Below are 23,151 nucleotides of genomic sequence, written 5' to 3'. Positions count from 1 at the left end.
TGTAAAGAAAAGACAGGTGCAATTTATATACTGGGCTTAAAAGTGGCATGCCATTAAGATTTAAGCTTTGTTGGAAAGACTAGTGGTGTATAAATGTTTTTTTTTTTTTAATAAGCAGATATGCAAAGTATAACTTTCACTCCTGTATCACGAACTAAATTGACTGCCGGATCCATTAAACTGTCATCCTAAATTGAGAATTTTGACAGGCAGCTGTTTAGAACTCACAGCATAACAAAGGTTAAGTAAATACCGTATTTAAAAACTGCCTTCAGACTCTTTATACAAACATTAAGAGTATTGATGGACGAACGGTTATTTTAAACACTTCCAACTTTTAATTTACTGTTTTTAAAATACCAATTTTTTTGATAAGAATCTTGACTAAAAGGAATAGTAGCCCTTGCAAACTTGACCATCATTAATTTAATTTTTAATACATAACCACATTGGGAAATATATTTTTGAATAAATTTGTGATAATTAAAGGTCACATGAGGCATTTTTAACAATAAAACGTTGTGAAATACTGTATTTTCAATATTTACCGTGTATTCTCGTTTGAGAAGAAAACTACATTGGAAGGAATATTTTGATAGGTCTTCCATTTTTTCTAGTTACAATGGCTTTTACTTGAGTTGTGCTTAAGATAGCACAATGTACATAACCAATTCCTGATTTTCACTGTCACGCAAGTAACGATACTAAGCTAAGCTATTAAGTCAAAAAAATTCAAGAATATTACAGGTTGTAGAAAATTACAAGATAGTTTGCGTGTCCAAGTCTCATGTCTGTACGGTATTCCGTACTCACGTTATCCGTCAAAATGTTCAACACAAATTTAAAGAGCACAGTATGGAATCGCCATGTTGGAGCCCGTGGGAAGGGTCACCAAGTTGGCCGCCCGAAATCAATGAAAATATCTGGCATTTACTTCTTCTATAAAAAGCATTCATTTCACCTTCGTGAACTCTAAAACATTCACAGCCGTGTAAAACCTCAATTGTTCAGACCGTTAAAAATAACAGTATGAGGCATTTTCTTTAAGCATACGTGACAGCCCTGCGGCCATTCTGATGTCGTGTGGCACAAAACTCGCGCATGCTATTTAGTTGAAAAACTTAAATAAGATCGATATATATTAAGAACGTCTAATAGCCAGTGAATAATAAAAAGTCAGGGAGTCGCGATTCTGGATTTAGAATTTTGATGATCTGACGACACGTGAAAACGAAGAATTAGAAAACCGTGAAAGATAGCAAAAGAGAAAGTGTCAAACTGACAGGATTCAGTTATTTGCAAATAATGTATTCATATGTATGTAATGTATGGCTTATAAAATTTAAATGAAAGAATATTTAAAAAACAAACAAACATATATCTAGATAGCTTCATAATAATAAATATTTTGCAATAATATAACATTGTAATTGTATTTTGGGGGTCATAACATTTGTAAAGTCCAGTTAAAGCGTGTAATAGTTATTAGTACTTTCACAGGAAGTTTTAATTTACCACTTTAACAGGAAGTGTACCTAAGCACGTTTTTACTCAGCGTGCTTTCATATGCTTTTCGATACTCTCATATGCTTTTCAATAGTTGGAACATTAAAATTTTGTTCCCTGAAAAAGTCTCATTCGTGACGAAAAGCATCAGAAATAAACTACCAAGCTCCGATCTTTATGCTGCTTGCTAGTCCAAGTTAAAAAAAAAATAAATTTCGCTTTGAGCTCAAATATTCACACAACAGTGGCAGTAAGCTACAGCTGATAATCGAATTATTGAGAAGTGTACCTAAGCACGTTTTTTGCAGTGTGTTTTCATTTGCTGTTCAATAGTTAAAACATTTATTCTTTGGAAATGTCTCATCCGAGACGAAAAGCGTCAGAAATAAAAGAAAAAAACCTTTACAACTACATAGATTCTCCTTTATGCTGTCTGCTAGTCTAAGTTTAAAAAAATAGTCTCGCTTTGAGCTCAAATTTTCACACAACAGTGGCAGTAAGCTAGAGCAGATATCGAATTATTGCGAAACATTGCAAACCTCCACGGAAATGAATAACTAAACATCATCCTCATTATCACTGGCGAATTGTTTTCATATATCTCAGCAGCCGTCGAAGTACAAGAAAGTGTTTGCACAAGAAAAAAAAATATTTCGGCCACATGTTGTTGCTTTTTCTTCCTTTGAGAGACGAAAATCTTTTAACACGATTATTTATGGTCAATGCAGTTAGAAATCGACAAGGACGCAAGAGAAAATAAACAAAAAATGGTGTTAGTTTAACTATATCCTTCATTTTACAGATACAAGCTTGAAGAATGAACTTTACCTAGAAATAAATGTCCGCTGTCTTTTCTCTCCGCAATCCCTAACCCAGGCGAGAGAGATTCGAGCCTCGTGGATGGACGAATATACCACATTAAATTTTGGCACAACGAGTCATAAACCGTGGCTATTGTATATTATTTGGTCATTGCAATAACGTTCAGCAGTACAAGAGTTCCTCCAGTAGAGTTTACGCGAGTAAAGTAAGAAAACAAAACAGAATGGATACAGTCTTGTTTTTTTTTTTTATATAAGAATTTATTTTATACGAATATCGGGGCTGAAATTTGCGAAATTTTAAGGATATTTTAAGAATAAACCCTAGGCTGAGATTCTGAAAAAAAAAAAATTAAAAACTTGCATGTGTGTTGAAAATTTAAAATACAATTACATGATTTGAACTAAACAGTATAAAAAACTTCATATCTCTAAACGTCAAAACTAGCACAAAAAAACAAACGATAAAAATCTGTACTGACCAAATGTTCGATGCTAATGACAGTTTGTTGAAAGGTACATGTAATAATGTATGGGAAACAGCGCAAGCGAAAATTTCATACGCTATAATCTAAGAATATTCACAAGAATATCTTCAGCCTAACATCCGGCAGCCTGGGCTGGAAAAACAATATTCTATAGAAAAGAAAGAGTGTATTAACAGAGCAATAAATTAAAGAGACTAATTATTCAAGCGCACCCAATTTCTCGGGGTAAAATCAGAATCAGCGAAAGTTATAAATGTCGATGCTACCTAGCAAAATGTCGTGTACGATTTAAAAACTCTCCCCTCAGCGATGCCAAAAAACAATCGCAGTCGAACCCTTTAATGTGTAACTGAAAAACGTTTACTCAAACATAAAACTATTTAGACATTAAACTTCCGTATTTAGAAACTAAACTTTAGAAGCTATCAATGTGTTTTTTTCGTAGCTAGCACCTCATGTAGAACTACAAAGTTAAGAAATTCAAAGGTGTTTTACCTTACTTTTCTCAGGCAGAGTTGATGGAAAAAGATAAGATAGTGTTCCTTCCATGGAACCCACGGTAAAATGATTGAAAACTTCAAAGGCCAAATGAATTTTAAGATAAAATAACATGAAGGAGTGGCTTCATTTGCATCATAAAGAGCCTCTTAAATTGTTTCTGACATAAAATCCTTCTAGATCGTAAGCCTCATGCCATGCCGGTGAGACCTACATCACGTAAAGTCGTTTTCTTGTTTTTCCTATTATCTTTTAATCGTGTTGTTTTGTATATTTTTAAAGTTATTTTTTGCATATTTCTTTGGCTTTTTTTGCGGTTTGAGAGTTGCCAGAAAGGCAGAACTAACAAACCTTTAATAACTCAAAAACTTGACAAAACTGGCAATAACATGCATATTTTACAGATAAGAATATCAATTAAAACCAACATATTAAAATTGTGGTTTAAATTGATTTCTGGTTTAAAACTTTTCAAACTAGTTTGATTTGATCTCTCTTTCACGGTTTCAGGTTATAATAATGGATATGAGACAATGAAAAATAAAAATCAAACTGGTTTGAATAATTTCAAAGCGAAGATAAATTTAAACCACAACATATACAACAACAATAACACTCTTTTTATATATATATATAAGAACCTTTTTAAAAGACATCGAGGCTGGAAAAAGATCAAAAATTAAGAAGACTGAAATTCCCAAGACTGAAATTTGGTTAAGAACGAATTTTATTACTTCTTTTTGTTATATGTGACAAATATATGTACAAAATGAATACATCTTTTCAAAACTTGACCTGAAACCAACATTTTCGTCACTCATTGGTGACATGAACATGCCCATTAATTTCGGTTAGGAATAAATTTTCTGCAATACCACTTTGTTTTTCAGATTTAAAAACTGAGAACATTTTAAAACATTTTAGGCTCAAATCTTCAAAAAAGTTACGAACGTTCAGCCACGGCCGAAAATTAGACGTTCTTATATAAAAAATAGAGTGTGTGTGTGCTTAGGTGTCTCAGATTTTCCATTTCTTGCTCCTTTTTTATGAATTTTTAACCTTAAAGAAGCCCTAAAAACGCCATTTTAAAGTTTAAAAATTTTAAAAAAATTAATGGAGCATGAAGACACCGTTTTTTAGACCAATATACGTAGATCAAATTCCACATAAAAGTTAAGGCTCTCACGTAAATGTGTTCTCAAATAAACCTAATGATGCGCAACATCATCATTGTAAACAAAATGCTGACGTTGCTTATTATGGTCTATATGATCAAAACAAAATCCAAAACCACAATCGTTATTCAATAAGCTTTCAAATAATATATACTTTATTGGGGTTACCTTTGATGGTTTGCACACAATTTCGCTTGGAAGGAAAACGCCAATTTTCCTTCCGTGATACCTTAACTCATTAATCTCTTTTAATTACACATGCACACAGCAATTACGCGTGACGTGGTAACCAAAGAGAGCCATTTCGTTCTAAATAGTACTGATCGTTAGCGTGGTATAGTCAGGTGTAAAGGTCATCGACCTTGTACCGCCGTTTACTTTAGAACAGGCCGTGAACCACAAGGTTCTTCCTTGGCCCCTTGCAACATGCATATAGGAATTGTACCTTGGAAACATTGTCAATGGTTCTTTATTATAATTGTTGTTTTCAGCTTTGGCAATAAAAGAGACTTTAAAGTTAATCACTAAATCATTTAAAATTATTACATTTTTGCATAGATAGTTGAATAATGTCATCAAGAACATCTTATCTGGCGCCACATTGTGCAGGTTGTGAAAGTCGTAGAGGGTCAGTTTTTTTTAAACCTTCATCTGCACATTTTCACAATGGGCGACAAATAAGAATTTGGCTACGTCACGGACAACAAATTATGAAAAAAATTGGCAAAGTTTTTCAAAATTGTCGTTCCAAAATTTGTCCTAATCTTTATCAGTCGGAACCATTCTTGATTATCTTCCTTTTTTTACTCCTTCGTTGTTTTTCTATGTAATTGAAAACTACTATTTCAGTTGAGGTTTCCTTCAATTGAAAGGTATCGGAAAAATAACTTAATATACCGTGACATCACTCCTTTAAATCCAAGAACATCACCGCAGTAGAAATAACACGTTGTGTTTAAACGCAAATTGAGCTGTATTCAAGTGGCCCGGCTTTAAGTTACAAGCAAATTGTTCTTACTTACTTTCGAAACGACTAGCTAACAGTTTCTCTATATCAAACTCTCCTCGCGGGGAGTTTCGTTAAATCACGAAACTCCCCGCAAGGAGAGTTAATAGTTAATGGTGTTAGTAACTTGAGTTAATAACAATTGAAACTTGAGGCGTGTCGTATTAACATTGCGACAGATCGATTACCGTTTAAAACTCGCAACGTAAACCTCCTTCGCTCTGATTCAAATCGCCCCCAAAACCGGTAAAAAAAAACACAGGAACGCAGGTAAATAAGAACATTTTTATTTTAAGATTATGAATAACTAATACAGCGTTTGGGTTCCCTGTGGTTTGTCCTTCAGAGTTTGCATACAGAATACCGAAAATTGCAATTGTTATCAAGCTGTTTACTGCATAGGTAGCAATGTCTTCTTCTCAAATTCGATTAAGGCGATATATCAAACACTCGAGAGTGTTTTTCACTACATTTCCAAACACTTCGAGGTTCTTCAAAAATACTCCGCTGCGCTTCGTTTTACAGCTCTCTTCTCGGCGTTTGAAAAATGTGATGAAACACACTCTCTCTCGTGTTCGATGTATTTCTACATTGACGACGCTATGGCCGTTTGATCAATCAGTGATAACGTCTGTTTCGGTTGACTCTCGCCTTGACCTAAAATTTAAAGCAACAGAAGGTCCCATATGAAAGTTTGTCTGCACAATGTACTTATCCCCAGTCGTTGAGAACCTCCTGAGGGTGCGTTTGTCAAGTCTTAAAACTGCACCTACATCAGCGAGTCTTTTACGAACATTGTCAACTGTCTCGTCATCATCCACCATTGACTCAGGCAGATCTCCTAACAAATTCAAGAACTCTGCATTAGAGCAACTACTACTAGACGCAAACGAAGGTGCTACCACGGATACGGGAAGATCTCCTAATAAGTCCAACAGTTCCACACTACAGTCGTCACTAGAAGGCAGTGAAGGTGCGCTAGTGGTATCTGGTTCATCCGTTGAAAGCTCAGCTAATTCTTCTTTTAGCGGAATATTATCTGCGCTGTATGGACTTGATTCAGTTCCGCTAATAGTAACTTCATTGTCTATCAATCCAATTTGCGATGAATTATCCGGCCAATCTAACGGCTCGACATATGGTGGGTAGTCAGAAGGCAGGGACATAAAGCTCCCAACGTACTCCTCCCGTAGTTTTATCTTTTTTTCATTCTTAGGCCTGTCGTAGAGTTTATGTCTAAAACCAAAATTGGCTAGCCTTCGCTTGGCAACTTCATGCAAGCGCTGAAGTCGCGCTAAATAATATTGCTTAATGAAGTTTCCTAGTTCTGCGTCCGCGAATTTGCCGCCAGATAATTCCCTGACACTTTCGTAGGACTCGTTAAGAATTGCCACGAACATGTTGATGAGGATAAAAGTCATGCTGAGCATGTAGCCAAATACGAAAAGAGGGCCTAAGATACGGTTGGATGATTGAATCTCGTAAAAGTACAAGTCTCCTCCAAGAAATTTCTGAATCAACGTCACCAAAGCTTCGACAAATGTATGGTATGATTCAAGGTCATTGCCAAACACGAGCACTCCGAGCATGGTAAACGAGAGTATGTTAACGAAAAATACGGCAGAATAAGAGGTGATGTGAGGTAATGAAAGTTTAAGTGAGGATACCATTTGGCAAACGTGTCTGTTGAATCGGATTATTCTTAAAAATTTCACTGTTACAATAAACACGACTACAGATAATACAATTAACTCCAAATCGGACCAGAACAGTACATAGTCGGCACTGGCTGTCTCAAATGGGTTCGCCTGAACTTGCTGTACAAACGAAGACACATATTTCTCCTTAAAGAAGAAAAATGCGACTGTTATTATGGCGGAAATAAGCTGGAGTAAATTCATCCAGTTCCAGAAAGAGCCGAAGTATGAACAGCTTTGGCGATAGATCTTCACAACTTCCAGCAACAGAAAGTAAGCAATCAAAAGTAACAGAATAATTTGACAAGCTACGAAGAGGGAGCGAAGACTGGGGTCGGAGGAACCATATATGGAAAGGGTGTCGAATCGCGCTCGGCATACAGGTTGTCCAGTCGGATAAACTTCGTAAAGAAATTTTGCCACAGTAAATAACGAAGTTGATGGTTGGAAAATAGTGAATTCTACAAAAACTGCTGCCGTTCTTTCATCGATCCAATCGTTGCTTGCAAGATTGATAACAACTCTTGAAGCAGTTCGCGAGTCGTACCCAAGATCTGCAACATATCCACCGCCATCATATCTCGTGTGTCTTCCATAATACGACAAGGTATCAAGCTCCAGTGACGTGTTATAACGCCACGGTTTTGGGCACAATCTCAGCAGGTCATATACCGAGTGGTATTTACTGATATTCGTCACCGGTATCCATCCTGGAAGGTTGAAACGTGTCGTATCTTCGTCATGTGATGAATACGCAGGAATGCATCTTTTGAACATGCCTTCCATTGGTTTGTACTTTGTTGCAACCTCACATGGATATTCTAACAGAGATAAAAAAGAGGAATATTCATTTAAAAAGTTAATTACTAAAGCTCTTTCTCAATAGATGTGCGTCTACTGTAGCCGCAGTAGACGCACAATGATTTATCGTTATCGAGACCGGCTATGATTAAGAAATGTCGTTTATATTTTCCAACGAAAAATCTAATTAATTAATCAACCGCATTTAATTTTCTTCTAGATGTTTTGGTTTTCCATCTGGTCGGATCATCTTTTGTATTCGTTATCTATCTCACTACGTTATGGTTTGCATGTAAGTTTTCAACAAAACGTTACTTTTCCCAGCGTTGCACTTGATGATCATACTATATTAACTATTCATCAAAACTTTCCTGTAATCCTAGCTTAGTACATCCAGTCAGTCTAAAATGGTCTTTGACATGGTGTTCTTCTCTTAAGCTTTTCGTTACCTACTTAATTGTACCTTATTGAATTTGATATAGGAAGGAGGGTACAAGGATAGAATATAATAGTTTGGCGTTAAAATGTATTGCTTCAGCACGTAAACTTGCTTAAAGGTTTTTGACCGTGTCTGTTATTCCTCTTAGTTTGCTTCTTTACTTCCTTATGTTTTTGTTTGTTTGAGTGCCTGTCATCCGCACGTCAATCCATTTCTCTGCGTGTACTTGTCTGCCTGTATTTCGGTTATTCTCTTGTTTTGTCTGGTGGAATACTTGATTGATTGATTGATTGATTGATTGATTGATTGATTGATTGATTGATTGACATTTTCTTACCTGCCCTGACTCTGACTTGTTTGAACCTTGGCATGCCTACTAAGAAGGATTCCCTAGAGCTTATGTAACCCTCTGGTGCAATAAACCGCTGACCATTGTACCAACTGGTATCGTAGACACCTGGAATGAACTCTTCCTCAATCCATTCCCAGAATGCATCTTTCGAATCGATCTGGAAGACAAGAACAGCACCAAATATAAGTCCCGCGGATAATGTTAATTTCGACTTCTCTTTGGTAATTACAAATCAATTAAATGTCTTTACGTAAATCTTTTTCATAGTAAGCCTACCATTAAAAATTTTACAAAACTGCGAAGTAAGACAGGACTTTCAAAACGCTCAAGAAACGTGCGTTTGCCAGTGCAGTAATCGAAGGCATATTTGAGCGTTTTGAGCAAAACTTCGCTCCTCAAATTAAAAACGACTCATAACGTTCAATAATCATATAGCTACAGACAATATGTTTAAAAATTAACCAAAAATGCGCAGCATAACTTGCATCTGAAAAGAAACAATATAGGGTTACGGTTACGACCTACTAGGTAGTGTAATATACCCGTTCACGCCGGGATCCAAAACATGGTCAAGTGACAACTAACAGCCTTGAATGCACAAAGCGTATACACCCCAAATATTAAAGGTTGGATTATAGAGAGAGAAACGAAAAGACTTTTACCTCTTCAAATGACTCTTTAAACATATTCTCCAAATTTGAAGTGAGTCTGTATCGACTGTATCCGCGATTTCCATACACGATCACAAACAGACAAACGACGAAAACCAAGAACAGCAAAATCTCCACGAGGTTGCTAATAGTCTCCACTATATTCTCTCTATATTTTCGTGCTTCCAGGAGTTCCTCTCCCGTAGGCGCTACAACATCCACGTTTTTGTTCACATCTAAGGCTGAATCTTTCGCTGATTGAGCGGTTTTCTCCTCGGGTGGTTTCTTGAGGATCAGGGCGAGCAGTAAAGCTACAGCAATGACCTTTATGGGCTGCATGAGTGCTACGTCTTGGAAGAATGAGATCAAAGCCGAAGTGAGCCATTGGTTTGATATTTCTTTACCCCACTGGACACTGTAGAATACGACAATCGTTCCAGCTACAAGTGACGCAAGAATACAAAGTAACCATCCGATGTACACAAAGAAATGAGGAAGACATCCTGGACTCCTAACTTTTTTCTTTTTGGGTGAATCTGCAACGTTCCCTCCTGATTCTTCATCTTCATGGTGAGGATCTTGGTTGTTACTATATGGAAGCTTAATGTTGCGAAAAATGGCAACAATAAGCAAGTTCAGTGGCACGACAATCACGGCGCTCTGGACTCCAATCACGAGCTGCTTCAAACTGAACCGCAAAGGACCAAATTTAACTGTGTCTTCTTGCTTTTCGCCAAACTGGTAAAACATTGCTCCAGCCAGCATCGCGCACAAAAGTACACAAATACAGCAAGAAAGCCTTTGCGCGCGTGTAAAAGGACTATGCGGTGGCCTGGTCACTACTGAGAGCCATATATGGCCATCACCCAAGCTTTTTGAAACGCGGGTGTAGAACTGATACTTGAAGCTTGATAGGTCGCTCTTGCTCGCAAGTGGAATGTCCACTTCGACGTTGCCGTCTTCTTTATCAACTGCAAGCCATCGGCTACACAAGAAGTACCATTTTTCCTCCGTTTCCAGATCTTTAATAACGACTTGATTGACGTACCAAGAAGGATTATCCCCAGAATTGTCGTGCCATAGCTTGATCATGATTGGAGAATGCAAATTATCCGGCAGTGATACAATAAAGTTGTTAATGCTGGCTCTTGCAAACAGCATCTTGTTGCTGTACGTGTCAAACAGTCTTAGAGTTTCGCTTCTCGTTTCCTCGCCGTACACAATCATTGCCACGTTGGCTGATGTACCAGAACCTTTCCACATCCCAGTGTATACTGACACTTCATAGAGGTGTTCACCATCTGCATGGAGGCGAAGATTTTCAACTGCCTGAGGTTAAAAAAAAACGGCTCCCCGTGTTAAGCTCAACCCTATTTTTGGTCAATTAAATAGCTATAGGTCATATAATTTGAGGGGACTGTTTGTGACTATTTTCGTTGGTTTACACTTGCAAAGGGTTGTTGTCAACTAAAGACTAAAAGTTTATGATTCGGTAAATTATCACGTACGAAAGACCTAGCTGTATTTAAACTGTGGAAGTAGTCGAAAAGGTCACATCTTATGGCTTAAATATTAGTTACTGGGTTGGAACAAGCGTCACCATAACAACAGCTTGGGCCGCTTTTGTAACAAAAATAATATTGTAGGCATGTCGTTTTTCTTGAAAAGTTCTGAACTGCACACAATTAAACTGCGGAATAGGGAATATGCTGGTTTGGGGTGGTCTCTCATGCCATTCCCGCTTATGTTTGCCGGTTCCATTCTCATTCTTTTGTCTGATTCCCCACCCCAGTGCCCAATCCCATTTTCCAAGTGAAATAGGCATATCCCAGTTTTCATTTTACCCCTTCACCCCTCTGGGTTATCAGCGCCTTCACTTTAGATATATCTGAATCCGTTATAAAATGGTTCAAATGATCAAGGAGCTATGCTTCAAGCACTCTTACCTTGTACTCATCTTTCCTGTCGGCTCGTCTGGCAATGACGACTCCAATAATCCACAAACCAAATATGGTCAATACTGTTGCCAAGACAACAACATTTCCAGACTCAAATATGCTGGGAAACTGTTTAAATACGTAATCAAAGTCGATTGGATTCGGAGCCACAAAAAAGTTCCCGCCAAAAGAAGACAAGTGATTACATAGACACTGTGTTGCTTCTGGTGTTGACTTGGGTCCAACCTTTTTGAGATAATAATAACAATTATTATTATTACATGATTGAAACTAATTATATAATAACTAACTTAGAAACTAAGTAATTTAAATAATTAAAATAACAAATTAACCATTAGTTTGGTATCCGAATGAATGTTGAAAGTTGCAATGTACTACTCATTTTTTTTTTTTTTTGGTTTTTTTTTTTATATTTTTTAAAAAAAAAAAAGCCCCACCCCCCCTATTGACCTTGAGAAACAAACAAACTTTGATTAAAAAAAAAAAACAAAATAAAAAAAAGAAAGCATGATGTAACACTGAAAGCAGGTGTAATAAGCTGTGTGTGGCGATTTTTCACAGATAAAACGGGGGTGTTAATATGCTCAGAGCGTACATAAGTGTCGTACACAGGTGGACAATAACACTGACTCGATTTCTGCAAGTTAAGGACAATAGACCCCTTTAGCTACGTATGTAAATTGCCCATTTCGGATCATGTGATATTCTCTAGAGAATTCTTCACAACTGCCTATCTGAAAAATTTTCATTCATTTCCACGTGAATTTGTTTGAATTTGAAAGAGCGAAATAATTCTCAACGGTATTAACATCACGTGGTCTGAAATGGGACAACAAACAAACGAAGCTAAAAAGGTCTTTTTTCCTTGGCACAAAGCATTCCCTGTATCTTTGTTAACTTTTTCTGTCGAGAAAAATGTTAATAGTAATTACTTTAAGGATGCTAGCATACCCTGCATCCCGCCGTCGACCAAGCATCCACTGTTACATTCCAATACTGGCACGTCCCCATAGACACCGACAACGTATAATTGACATCCGTACTTGCATTAAAAGGTGGTTTAATAATCGTTATTGGGGGAGGAGTAGTTGGGGGATCTTTGACCCCAACACAAGACCTCTTTTGACGACCGTTGTGAAAGCAATCTCTCCTTACGCGTCTCACGTGACCTGGCGTGGTTGCATTGTTTTGTGTTTGATTGACACGTCCTCCAATTACAATACCTATGTAGTGAAGTCCCGTATGACCAGTTACAGCAGCGGAGAGAGTTACAGTAAAGGGATCAGTGCTGCAGTTGGTGTGATTTTTATGCTCCATGGAAAAGTTGCAAGAGCTATAGTCGGGAACGGAAGCGTTGAAATTGCTATAGTCCAAAGTTGGTCTTTCCGCATACCGCACGTACAGAGTAAGGACTTTTTTGCCAGAAGGAACAATCTTGATCGAGATGGCGTACTCAGGGCCTGGAAATACAACCTTGTGATAGCGCATTGTCCCGTTGTCACTTGGTTTCACGAAATATTTTTCAGGTTCTTTGACTCTTTGTTTCTCTAGTGGCGGAATGAAGAGTTCAACTTCCTGGGTGAGGTTCGAGACATTTAGGCGATAGCCATTCTCGTCTTTGAGCTCAAAGTCAAGGACGGAGGACTTAATCTCGCTGGCGCCCCTGTCCCACGTATAGGGATTCGACTTGAATGTCAAAAGCTAAGAAAAAATAAATAAAATAAATATCAAATTACCACAGGAAAAAGTTATCAGAACTAACTGAATTTTTGTTATTTTACTTTTAAAGTTCTTAACGTTTAAAGTTATCATATGCATTACTTCTGTCGTTCATATTTACCCATTCACCCCATTCACTCCCTGGATCAAACAAAACAACGAGTTTATTCTGGTCTGCGCTTATGCTGAAGTCAGCAAAAAAAAACTTATTGTGACCATTAACGCCTGATTGATCTGGTTTGACCCCCTTTGATCAGAAGTAAACGAAGAAGCGTTCTCAAATCAATATTACTCAGAAAATAAAAATTCTCAGTCCCCAATGGGATTCGAACCCATAACTTTCCAGACACCGGTTGGTCACTGTAACCTCTGAGCTATAGGAGACTCATGTTGAGCAAGGTCGTAAACTGGCTGGCTATAGGTTCTAATGTGTGACATGTTCTGCCATAACTGCAAGGCTCACTATGTCTAAATGTGAAATGTGATAAATGTGAATGAATGATTCACATGATTCGGATTCAGCTTTTGTTGGCGATGAAAGCTTTTTGGTTCTAAGAAAGCAACTATATAAGGGAAATGAACGAAGACAAGGATCTAAGGAAAACTAACAAAGAAACAAATAAACGAACCTGAGTGGAGAGATACTGTTTGTTTTTGCCGTCCTCTCCTATCAGCTCTTGAGTGGATGGGAGTGTCACTTTGGAGCCCTCGTATTCTAGAGCCTTGTTTCCAATTCTCGAGGGAACCTGGCGGTCAAGCACCATGGATAGGGACCTGGTTTTTAGCACGCTTGGCTTTTCGTACAACTCCTTTGTGTAGTCTACGTTGTTGCCAACACGATTAACAAGACGGAGGATTTCTTTCGAATACGATTTGCTCTGTGAAAAAGAAAGGGAATCAAATTTAACCAAACTAAAAGGGTTAGACACATACTGCTGCCAACTAGCTAATAAAACACATGGACTGGAAAAACTTAAGATGTATTGCATACTATTTATATACTGCTCGTAAATAAATTGAGTACATATAAAGGAAATAATAACATGCATATACCACACTAGCTTAAATAGAAGGAAGAAATCTTGGTGAAATCTGGCTCGTAATGCCTCATTCTAGCTGAACGAATATTGCTCGGCTCAAGGCCTAAGGTAACTTTAATTAGATAAACTCACACATTCCTTATATCTTCAATAGTCAACTTTCATAAAAAAAAAAAAAAAAAAAAAAAAAAAAACAAAAAAAAAAATACCAAAACTATCATATACTTTTTTATTGAAGGGGTACTGAATATGTGAATATTTCAGAAATCAGCGTTTATGTGAATATTTATTTGACACTATTTAGGATAAAGCACAACACCCTTTATATAATGGAGGAAAATTCAAAAGTCTTTTTGTGTATTTTACGTATACAAATTGTTATTACTTTCGCGATCGGCTTACCCAGCATGGGCTCCCTGTTGAGTAGTTACTAGGCTCGCACATGCGTGTAGGTGACCGCTCCTCGGACGGTGACCACGAAGGCCGCCGAGTTTTATCCTTAATTATTGTTTTAGTTTACTCGATGTTTATATGTCAATTTAAATTCAGATTTCAGTGTTTTTTGGGAGCCTTTTACCCTGTCGTGATGTCGTTATAGTTCTATGAGATTTGCTCATGGCTTCAAGTGTATTGTGGATCAAACGTTCAAGTTACGAAAGATTGGAGTATTGTTTTGTCGCCGTTCGCAGCAACACAAGTAAAAATATCAGTCGTACCTTTTCCCTGCGTTCATTGGTTATTATAATAGGTGGCAAATCCTCTCCACTGATATCCTCCTTGGCTTCATGAGCAGTGATATCCAACAAATTTCCTAATCCGTTCAACAGCGCTGTCCCAACGTGTTCAATAAGTTCTTCAGAGTCGTGATTTGATTTGTTATTCACTTCTTGATCCATGAAGTTTGCCATAGAATCCAGCATAGCAACTGCTTTTTCCTGTTGTGGCAAATGATCGACAAAAGTGTTAATCACGTGATTAAAATCCAGTAACGCAATTTTTGTATCTTATTGGATGATTTTAGCAAGGATTTTTTTGTTCGTTTTAGCTTTTTGTAAACGTAAGAGCTGGACTATGCACGGGGCAAATTGTTAAATACTTGAATGGCAAATTGGGTGAACATTTCCTACCTTAGTTGAAGTGTTATAAGTAAATACACCGATGTTTAACGAAATAAAGAAAGTGGAAAAAGCCTATTAACCCTCCTGTGGGACACCGGGAGGGGGATTTAGGGGGAAAGGGGGAAGGGGGAGCGTCAAGTCAAGGCTGAAATAAAACAAGTATTGGAGGGCGACGTGTAAAGGGTGCATTCACAGGTTTTAAAGAGAAGGGGGCTTAATGGTTTTTATTTAGTAGTGTTAGTAAATTCTGTTAACAAAGCTCACCTGAGACTCGATTGAGAGTTCGTTTCTTTTGTCCGCCACGCTAGCAACAACCGCTGACACTTGCGACACTTGCTGTAAGTCAGAAACATTAACCGCTGACCACGCATCGACAATGGAATCTTTGATCTATACGTAAGGAAAACGAAAATAAAAAAACTCGTTAGTGACTTGTTTGTAAGGTCTAAAGACGCACTAGGACGAACACGCCCTTCTTTTTCTGGTAGGGGCTTATCCCTCCCAGGGCTGGAAGAGGTGTTTTCGGAGATGCTCCTCGAAACCCGTTCTCTCGAGCTCGGACCTGCAGAGTGCCACTCCAGCTTGCCGGCTCTGTTCAAAAAGAATATCGGCGTAAATCAAACTACAATACCAACTGAAAAATGCTTTACTCACCTTTATCTTATCTTTTAGCTTGATCATTTTTCTCGGAGCGTGATTCACCACTGAAAGGACAGAAGTAGCTCTTTGGGCCGCCATCTCGATATTGTTGTCTTTAAGGTATTCGTTCATTGGTCCATCTTCAGACACAACTTTCTCCAGACTCTCAATGGTAATTTCCGGCTCGGTAACCTACAATGAGAGCGCACAATCGATCACGAGAAATCAAAATCGCAGAAACGACGAACATTGACCTAGGTTAAGTAAGAAATAAAGTAAGACCAAAAATTTGCCTTCTTTGGATTTTCAGTGTCTGTCTGTCTGTCTGTCTGTCTGTCTGCCTGCCTGTCTGTCTGTCTGTCAGTCTGTCTGTTTGTTTGGTTCTAACAGTCTTCGACGAAAAGGGCCCTCGGATCCCGACGAAGGAATTAAATGTTTGTTTTTGTTGGAAAACCAAAAAAAAAAAAAACAAAAAAACACCCCAAATGGTGGGAGGCGAGCGCTCTCAACACTGCGCCATCCCTCTCCCTGTTTCGTCGTTAAATAAAAATTACTTTAATCAATTCGATAATCAAATTTATCTGACTAGGCTCGATTTCCACCACACTCTTGCGTCCAGCCTCCGACCTTTCTAAAGAGTGGCTAGTATATATCGAGCCTACCACCACACAAGTTTAAACGTCAGACTACAATTCATACGTTCGATATTCCTTGAGACTTGCGAACCTTGGTACTTTGCAATTTGTTTGCATCCCTGTCATTTACACGTCACTAAAAGCTGTCAATCTTCATTGTGAAAAACAATAGATACTCACTTTGACATCAATCCATGTACTGGCAATGGAACCCAATGAATCAATAACAAGAATTTGTATGTGTAGTTTATAATCCATGTTCGGATCTCCAACTGGTAATTTTCCTGTAGTCGTACTTGAAATCCCAGACTGGAAGATCATTTCAATTCCGTCACTGCTGTTGTAGCTAAACTGGAATTTGAGAGGGAGGTTGTCGTCATGCCAACCAATGCAACGGAACACAAAGTCTGTTTCCCATGCTTTTCCCTGGGGATTGTCAACTGTGCACATCCCCCCACTTGGGGGTGTATTTGTAACGAACGAGTAGGTTGCAGTGGAGCTATGTCCTTGAGGAGTCGTGGCCTCTACTGTGACTTCATAAGTTGCATTGCCGCGTAGTTTCCCTTGCGCTGTTACTAAATTGGGCGAATTTTCGTACGTGAGCACTATTTCATCTAAGTTGACCACTTCCTTCCAGAGTAGGTCATCTTTTTCGCGATATTTCATTGACCAAGTGTAGAAATCGATTTTATTGCATAGTAGTCCTATGCAACTTGTTTCTAGAATCATCCTCGATGATAAGATCACGTGACGTTCACAGTTTTGAGCACAGCTGTGGAAAACAAAATATGTAAGACAATGAAATAAAATGATTTAGTCGTAAAAAACATTATTTTTTGCCGTCAATTTCTATTGCAAATTAAAGACCTTTCCCGCATTCCAACGAACAATTGGCGCCGAGTCGAGGTAAGGGGAGACAAAAATACAAGAAATGTATGAAAATGTCCACCCCAACCTCGTTCTGGTGGTATTCTTCGTACGCACTGAAGTCGAATGCGGGAAAGGTCTATTTTTGGACGTACTTTTAATGGCCGGGCAGTGGAAGTGAACTTCGCTTAATTGATCGGTCCTTTCGAAACATGTTTTGAGGTTAAGAACAACCACTGCAAAAACCGTATACGATCAAACTAGCTCAAAGTTGAATCACTGAGAGTTCGTGATTAGTCAAAAAGAAATAATGACAGGAACAACTGTCCAAAGATTACTGCAAGGATTGTTCAAACATCGTGTAGGCGTACTTACAATATTATTTACAATTATAAGACTGATGAAGGATGGGAGTGGTCAGCCGAAATATTGTTATTTTGTCTGTACATAACAATATCGAAGATGCCGTCCAGGATTCATCATGAAATAGTAACAAGGCGTTCTCAGGTAAAAAATATTTAAAATTATATGCTTTTGGCAGCCAGGCTGCTGTCTGTCTTCGACGAATGAAAATTCCCATATTTTTAACTTTTTAATTTATGCGATACACTTGTTATATTCAAATTCTAGGTGTATTTTATCACATGGTTTTTAGCCGTCGAAAGCTTATGATTTCAAATAATTTTTACCAGAGAACGCCTTATTGCCATTTTATGTCTGTGCAGATTGTTTGATTGGCCCTTGCAGTACAATCTTTGGACAATTGATTTTGTTATTGATCCTTTCAGTTCAAAAATACGATATTTAAACAGCTCAGAACTGACTTACGTTATTTTTAAATGAATCTCCTCTTTTATCCGTAACTGATGAACAGCAAAAACTGTTTGCCCTCTCTTGCTCATCGCCATCTTAATAACGTAATCCTCGTCTCCTTTCATTTTATCCACATCAAGGTCAACAATGTATGGAAAACCATCCCGAGGTTTTAGCTTCCCCACTCCAGTTCCATAACAACCTCCCTTGTCTTGCCCGGACAAACTGGTTGATCCGGATTGAGGAAACACGATAGGCAGTCCTGTTATATTGTCCGGGAATTTCTCGTTTCTTCTCCTACAAAGCCACGTAAAATCGAGTCCGGTGTAATCACCTTCCCCAACATCTGGGTCGTGTGAAAGTGAGCCATCTAGAGTCAGTGTCGTATTAAAGCCTTGAGAGGCCTGGTTTGCGCCTGAGATACTTGCGATTAAATTTGTCGAAGTCACTTCTATGTAACCAAAGCTGCTCACCGCTGTTCCAGTATGTCTTTCGATAGACCCAGTGATTTTGTAGAAGTAATAACCATAATTGTAATGCTTTGCCGCTGATTTTAGCTTTGATGTCACTAACAGCAGTTCCTATTCGGGTGCGTACTTTGCTAAAAGATCCTGATTCAAGATCGATGGCGAATATCTCCTCGATGAATACTACTCGAACCTGACCAGAAATATGGCAATTTATGGCTAACTTCACGTAAAACACAAAATCTTCTGACTTTTTCATCTTAGTTGCTTTTGTGATACCGGTGGAGAGAGGAAGCGAAATGTTAGGCGGGCTACAAGAAAGATCGCCTGAAAAATTAATGGACAAGAAAATCGAATTAGTTAATCAAACATAAATACGAGCAGGGGGTAGGTGACTATGTGGTATTTGATATCGGTAACTTTTAGATCGAATCAACTTGACGTTGCTGCAGAAGAAAAGAAACAAAAAACATAGGTTCCAATCTCAGAACTGTCCATAGACAGGCTGTCAATTCACTCTATAATTGTCAGGAAGTGGACTATGAAGACATATGCATTTAGGTTAAATTAATTTAAATACATATGAATCTCAATAACTCCAACTCTCAATAACTCGAACCTCCAGCTAACTCGGACCTTTTCCGATTCCCCTCCAGGTTGTTTTCTTACTAATTTTACCCTCGATAACTCCCGATATCTCCCGATTTCCCTTGAAGGTTCGAGTTATCGGGGTTCAACTGTACAAATCCGCTTATTTTGATTTAAATTTTACTGCGAAGAGAAAGTAACAGACATCTCTCATAATTCTAAGAAAAAGTCGTTTTGGTCCGGCTTCTAAATCGCCTTGGTCCTTCTTGAAATACATAAAACAGTAACAACAACAACACAGAAGTGGAATTGGTTGCCAAAAGTCAATATTACGTAGCAACTTCGCAGCGTTTTACTGCAATGTTGTTGCAGGCGGAGAAAGTCCTGGAAAATATATATGAAGCTTACCTCTGTTTTCAAACTCTGCCTTGTAACTGGTATCAAAGATGCCCACATGAGACTTCAATTTTTGGGTGAGGACGCTCATTATGTGATTTGTGCTGTTCATAAGAGTCCTGAGAAGAATTTCTGCAATCACATCTAATTTCCTGCCTGATGGACTAGGAGAAAAAGGTGCAGAAATTGAAACTGGTGAGACCTATATGTTTAAAGAGCGAATAATGTCATCCACAAGTTATTATCTGATTTATCAAACGTTCGGTCGACGTTGAGACAGTGTTTCAAACAATTATTTTCGCCGTCAGGACAACTCAAGTTCGAGGTAAGAAGAAAATGAACGGCTGAGTTACCTGAACATTCGTAAAGCTGAACCAAAAAATTTATCCTTCTCAGCAAACAGCAATTTGTCATCTACCTAAACATGAAGAAGAAAAATAAATAGAATTTAAGGAAGTCATGAACATTTAACATGCAAGTTTCTAATATTCGCGGTCTTACTTGGGAGCAGAGTAAAAGTTTAGTCCCCACGCAAAGCCAGACAAGAATAAGCAAGTACAATAACATATCTGTTAGCGCTGAGCACGCCAATAATTATACGGAAGTCGACTTATTAGTCAGAACAGGTTCAAAGAAGACATTTGTTGTAAAAGTACCTGGCCGCGTGATATCAAATGTAACCAACACTAACATCGACCCTTTCATGACCACGGCTTCATAATAGACGCCAGTCATGTGATGAAGCCAAATTTATGAAATTTTCGACTTTATGTCCCAAGTGAAACCAATGTTGTCAAAAGTCTCGTTTTACGTTTGACGGTCCAATTTCCATCCAAAACAAATTGTTATTAATGTATGAAAAGTGAGCATAAAGAAGCTTGCTACAATCTTCGCCAATTTTGTATGAACAGAGTATGCCGTAAGGTTCTAAACCAAAGGTTTAGAACTCACATGACACCCAATTATAGTCTCCCTCGCAGCCAGTTAGTGTCGTCACGCAACGCTCCTCCACACAAACGTTTGTTGGAAGGGGCGTTGCTTGACGACACTAAAACGGTTACGAGGAAGACAAACCCCATTACTGCGTACCTCATTTATGACATCATCTTGTGTCTTTTGGTACAGAGGGGAACGTTCGTTTGTTAGCGGTAGTGTAAATGTCATGTTTTTCAGCTTAAGCCACACTACCAGGAAGAAACCAGTGTCTGGAAAACATCAACAAAGGTCGTTCGTCAATATAGAGTTAAAACTTATAAATGGATTGCATGGACTTGCAAAATCAAAGGAATTGTTGTAAAAAAAGAAAACAGCATCATATGTAAATGCTGCTCGATGACTAACATGTAAAGTACGGTGTTATCTACAGATTAAAAATTCGCAATTGACGTGCAGTTCGTGCACAGGGGGTGAAAAGCAGGGCTGAAAAGGTTTTAAATATTTGCTTAATACTGTGTGTGTGAATGAATGAACGGACGAACGAACAACCAACGCACGAAGGAACTAACGAATTAAAGAAAGAAAGAAAGAAAGAAAGAAAGAAAGAAAGAAAGAAAGAAAGAAAGAAAGAAAGAAAGAAAGAAAGAATGAATGAATGAAAGGACGGACGGACGGACGGACGGACGGACGGACGGACGAACGAACGAATGAACGAACGAACGAACGAACGAATGAACGAACGAACAAACGAACGAACGAACGAACGAACGAACTACTACAAACGGACGGACGGACGGACGGATGGATAAAAGAACGAACGAACGGACGAACAAACGAACGAAAGAACGAACGAACGAACGAACGAACGAACGAACGAACGAACGAACGAACGAACGAACGAACGAACGAACGAACGAACGAACGAACGAACGAACGAACGAATGGATGGATGAAAAAATAGTGGTTTTTTTTTTTTTCACTCACCTTGTCCACATGTTGGTCCTCCAAACCCGTCAGGACAGTGGCATGTAAATCCGTTGATGAGATCTGTACACGTACCACCATGACGACAAGGGTTGCTTGAACATTCATTTATCTCTAAAAATAACAGTTATTAATGCGAATTAACTGGTGTTTCGTTTGTTGCATGTGTTATAAAGATGGTTAGCTAATAAGCGTATACAAGAAATGGTACGACCAAATACGGATGCAATCAAAACAATCAGGCCCAATGCATGACAAAAAACAAAAGAGTGAAAATAGTACGTAATTAAACGAGGCAATAGGATCTCGAGCATAGTTAACACGCTTATTGTTCTGGACAGGAAACTCTTTGAATCTCGTAATAACCCTTTCTCTATAGAACTTTCGGTACTCAGTGGTCAAAATTTACTAGTCAGGGGTACATTCACCAGTTGAGTTTGACATCCCGCTGTTTTAGTTGCTAGGTGGGCATGACGTGTCGTGTCTCTATTGCGACATGTGAAGTACTCGTCAAGGTTCGTTCTATGTTTTGATTGGATAACAAGAATAGGAAATTCTTCGAGTGCGTCAATCAAGTTCTGCACCAATGGCAATTGTTCCTCGACTGACGTCATAAATCAGTCATTGATATACTGAACACTTAATTGGCTGGCTTACCAATGTTACAGCGCTTGCCAGTGAAACCCGGAGTGCAGTTACAGCTGAAATCATTTACCAAATCAGAGCATGTTCCATTAACGCAAGGGTTAGTGCTGCATTCATCGATATCTGGAAAGACAAGTAAAGTTCACTGCTTCTTTTAACCACATCGTTTATCATTGAACAGAAACGTATTTCGTAACCACGACTCAAAAATTTGCATTACCTAGCTGTTCTATGTTTTTTTTTGTAATTTAATACTCAAATAAGACTAAATTCAGGAATTTCCTATTACCATTTGTTTTCATAACAAACTTTGTGGTATGTTGTTAAAAGACTTTTTTTGCGAAATTTCATTAGATCATTCAGGCCAAGCTACTAAACAAAACCATTGCCCAATAATTTTGTTGTGTACTCGTGTAGTTTTCTTGATTGAGACATGGTAAACCATAAAAGACAAAGAACGATACACATAAACTGTCAACCGTAAAATTTGAAATGTCGAACACACAAAAAGGATTTTGAACGTGGAACATAAAATGTTGAACAACAGATGGGGTATTGAACAAGAATCACTGAAAATAAAACGTGGATAATAAACTATAGGAAATAAAATATATTATTAATTGTTGTTTGCATACCTATTTCACAGTACGATCCATTGAATCCAGCAGAACAATTGCAATAAAAACCATTGAACAAGTCTATGCAAGTGCCATTGTTAGAGCAGGGATTGCCAGCACATTCATCTTTTTCTGGAATTAAAACATTGAATACAATACAATTGTAGTAAATTACTAATGTCTTATGCGATGTAAAGTGGCAAAAAATACATGTGATATTCGTGATTAAACAAATCAGACCCCCGCTTCGCGTTCTTCACATTTTTTTTCAATCACTCGTATGGCTACAGAACGAA

At 38.1% G+C, this 23,151-nt stretch overlaps 1 protein-coding gene across 1 annotated transcript in view; it reads right to left on the bottom strand.

The window, feature by feature from the left end:
• Positions 1-5,765: 5,765 nt before the first annotated feature.
• Positions 5,766-23,151, bottom strand: part of LOC144636111 (polycystin-1-like protein 2) — a 32,298-nt gene continuing 14,912 nt past the window's right edge. The window contains 18 exon segments of the mRNA XM_078495246.1: positions 5,766-8,012; positions 8,769-8,940; positions 9,446-10,762; positions 11,380-11,616; positions 12,343-13,092; positions 13,740-13,988; positions 14,867-15,085; positions 15,533-15,658; positions 15,923-16,099; positions 16,723-17,314; positions 18,238-18,755; positions 18,757-19,016; positions 19,686-19,837; positions 20,027-20,091; positions 20,763-20,878; positions 21,594-21,707; positions 22,251-22,361; positions 22,874-22,987. Of these exon segments, the coding sequence (XP_078351372.1) occupies positions 6,109-8,012; positions 8,769-8,940; positions 9,446-10,762; positions 11,380-11,616; positions 12,343-13,092; positions 13,740-13,988; positions 14,867-15,085; positions 15,533-15,658; positions 15,923-16,099; positions 16,723-17,314; positions 18,238-18,755; positions 18,757-19,016; positions 19,686-19,837; positions 20,027-20,091; positions 20,763-20,878; positions 21,594-21,707; positions 22,251-22,361; positions 22,874-22,987 (7,193 nt within the window). The 3' untranslated portion in view covers positions 5,766-6,108.

The sequence above is a fragment of the Oculina patagonica genome, chromosome 13, assembly GCF_052425735.1.
Source record: "Oculina patagonica isolate OP01 chromosome 13, crgOcupat, whole genome shotgun sequence".
NCBI lineage: Eukaryota > Metazoa > Cnidaria > Anthozoa > Scleractinia > Oculinidae > Oculina > Oculina patagonica.
The sequence above is the reverse complement of the archived record's forward strand: the minus strand, read 5'-3'. Positions and strand labels throughout refer to the sequence as shown.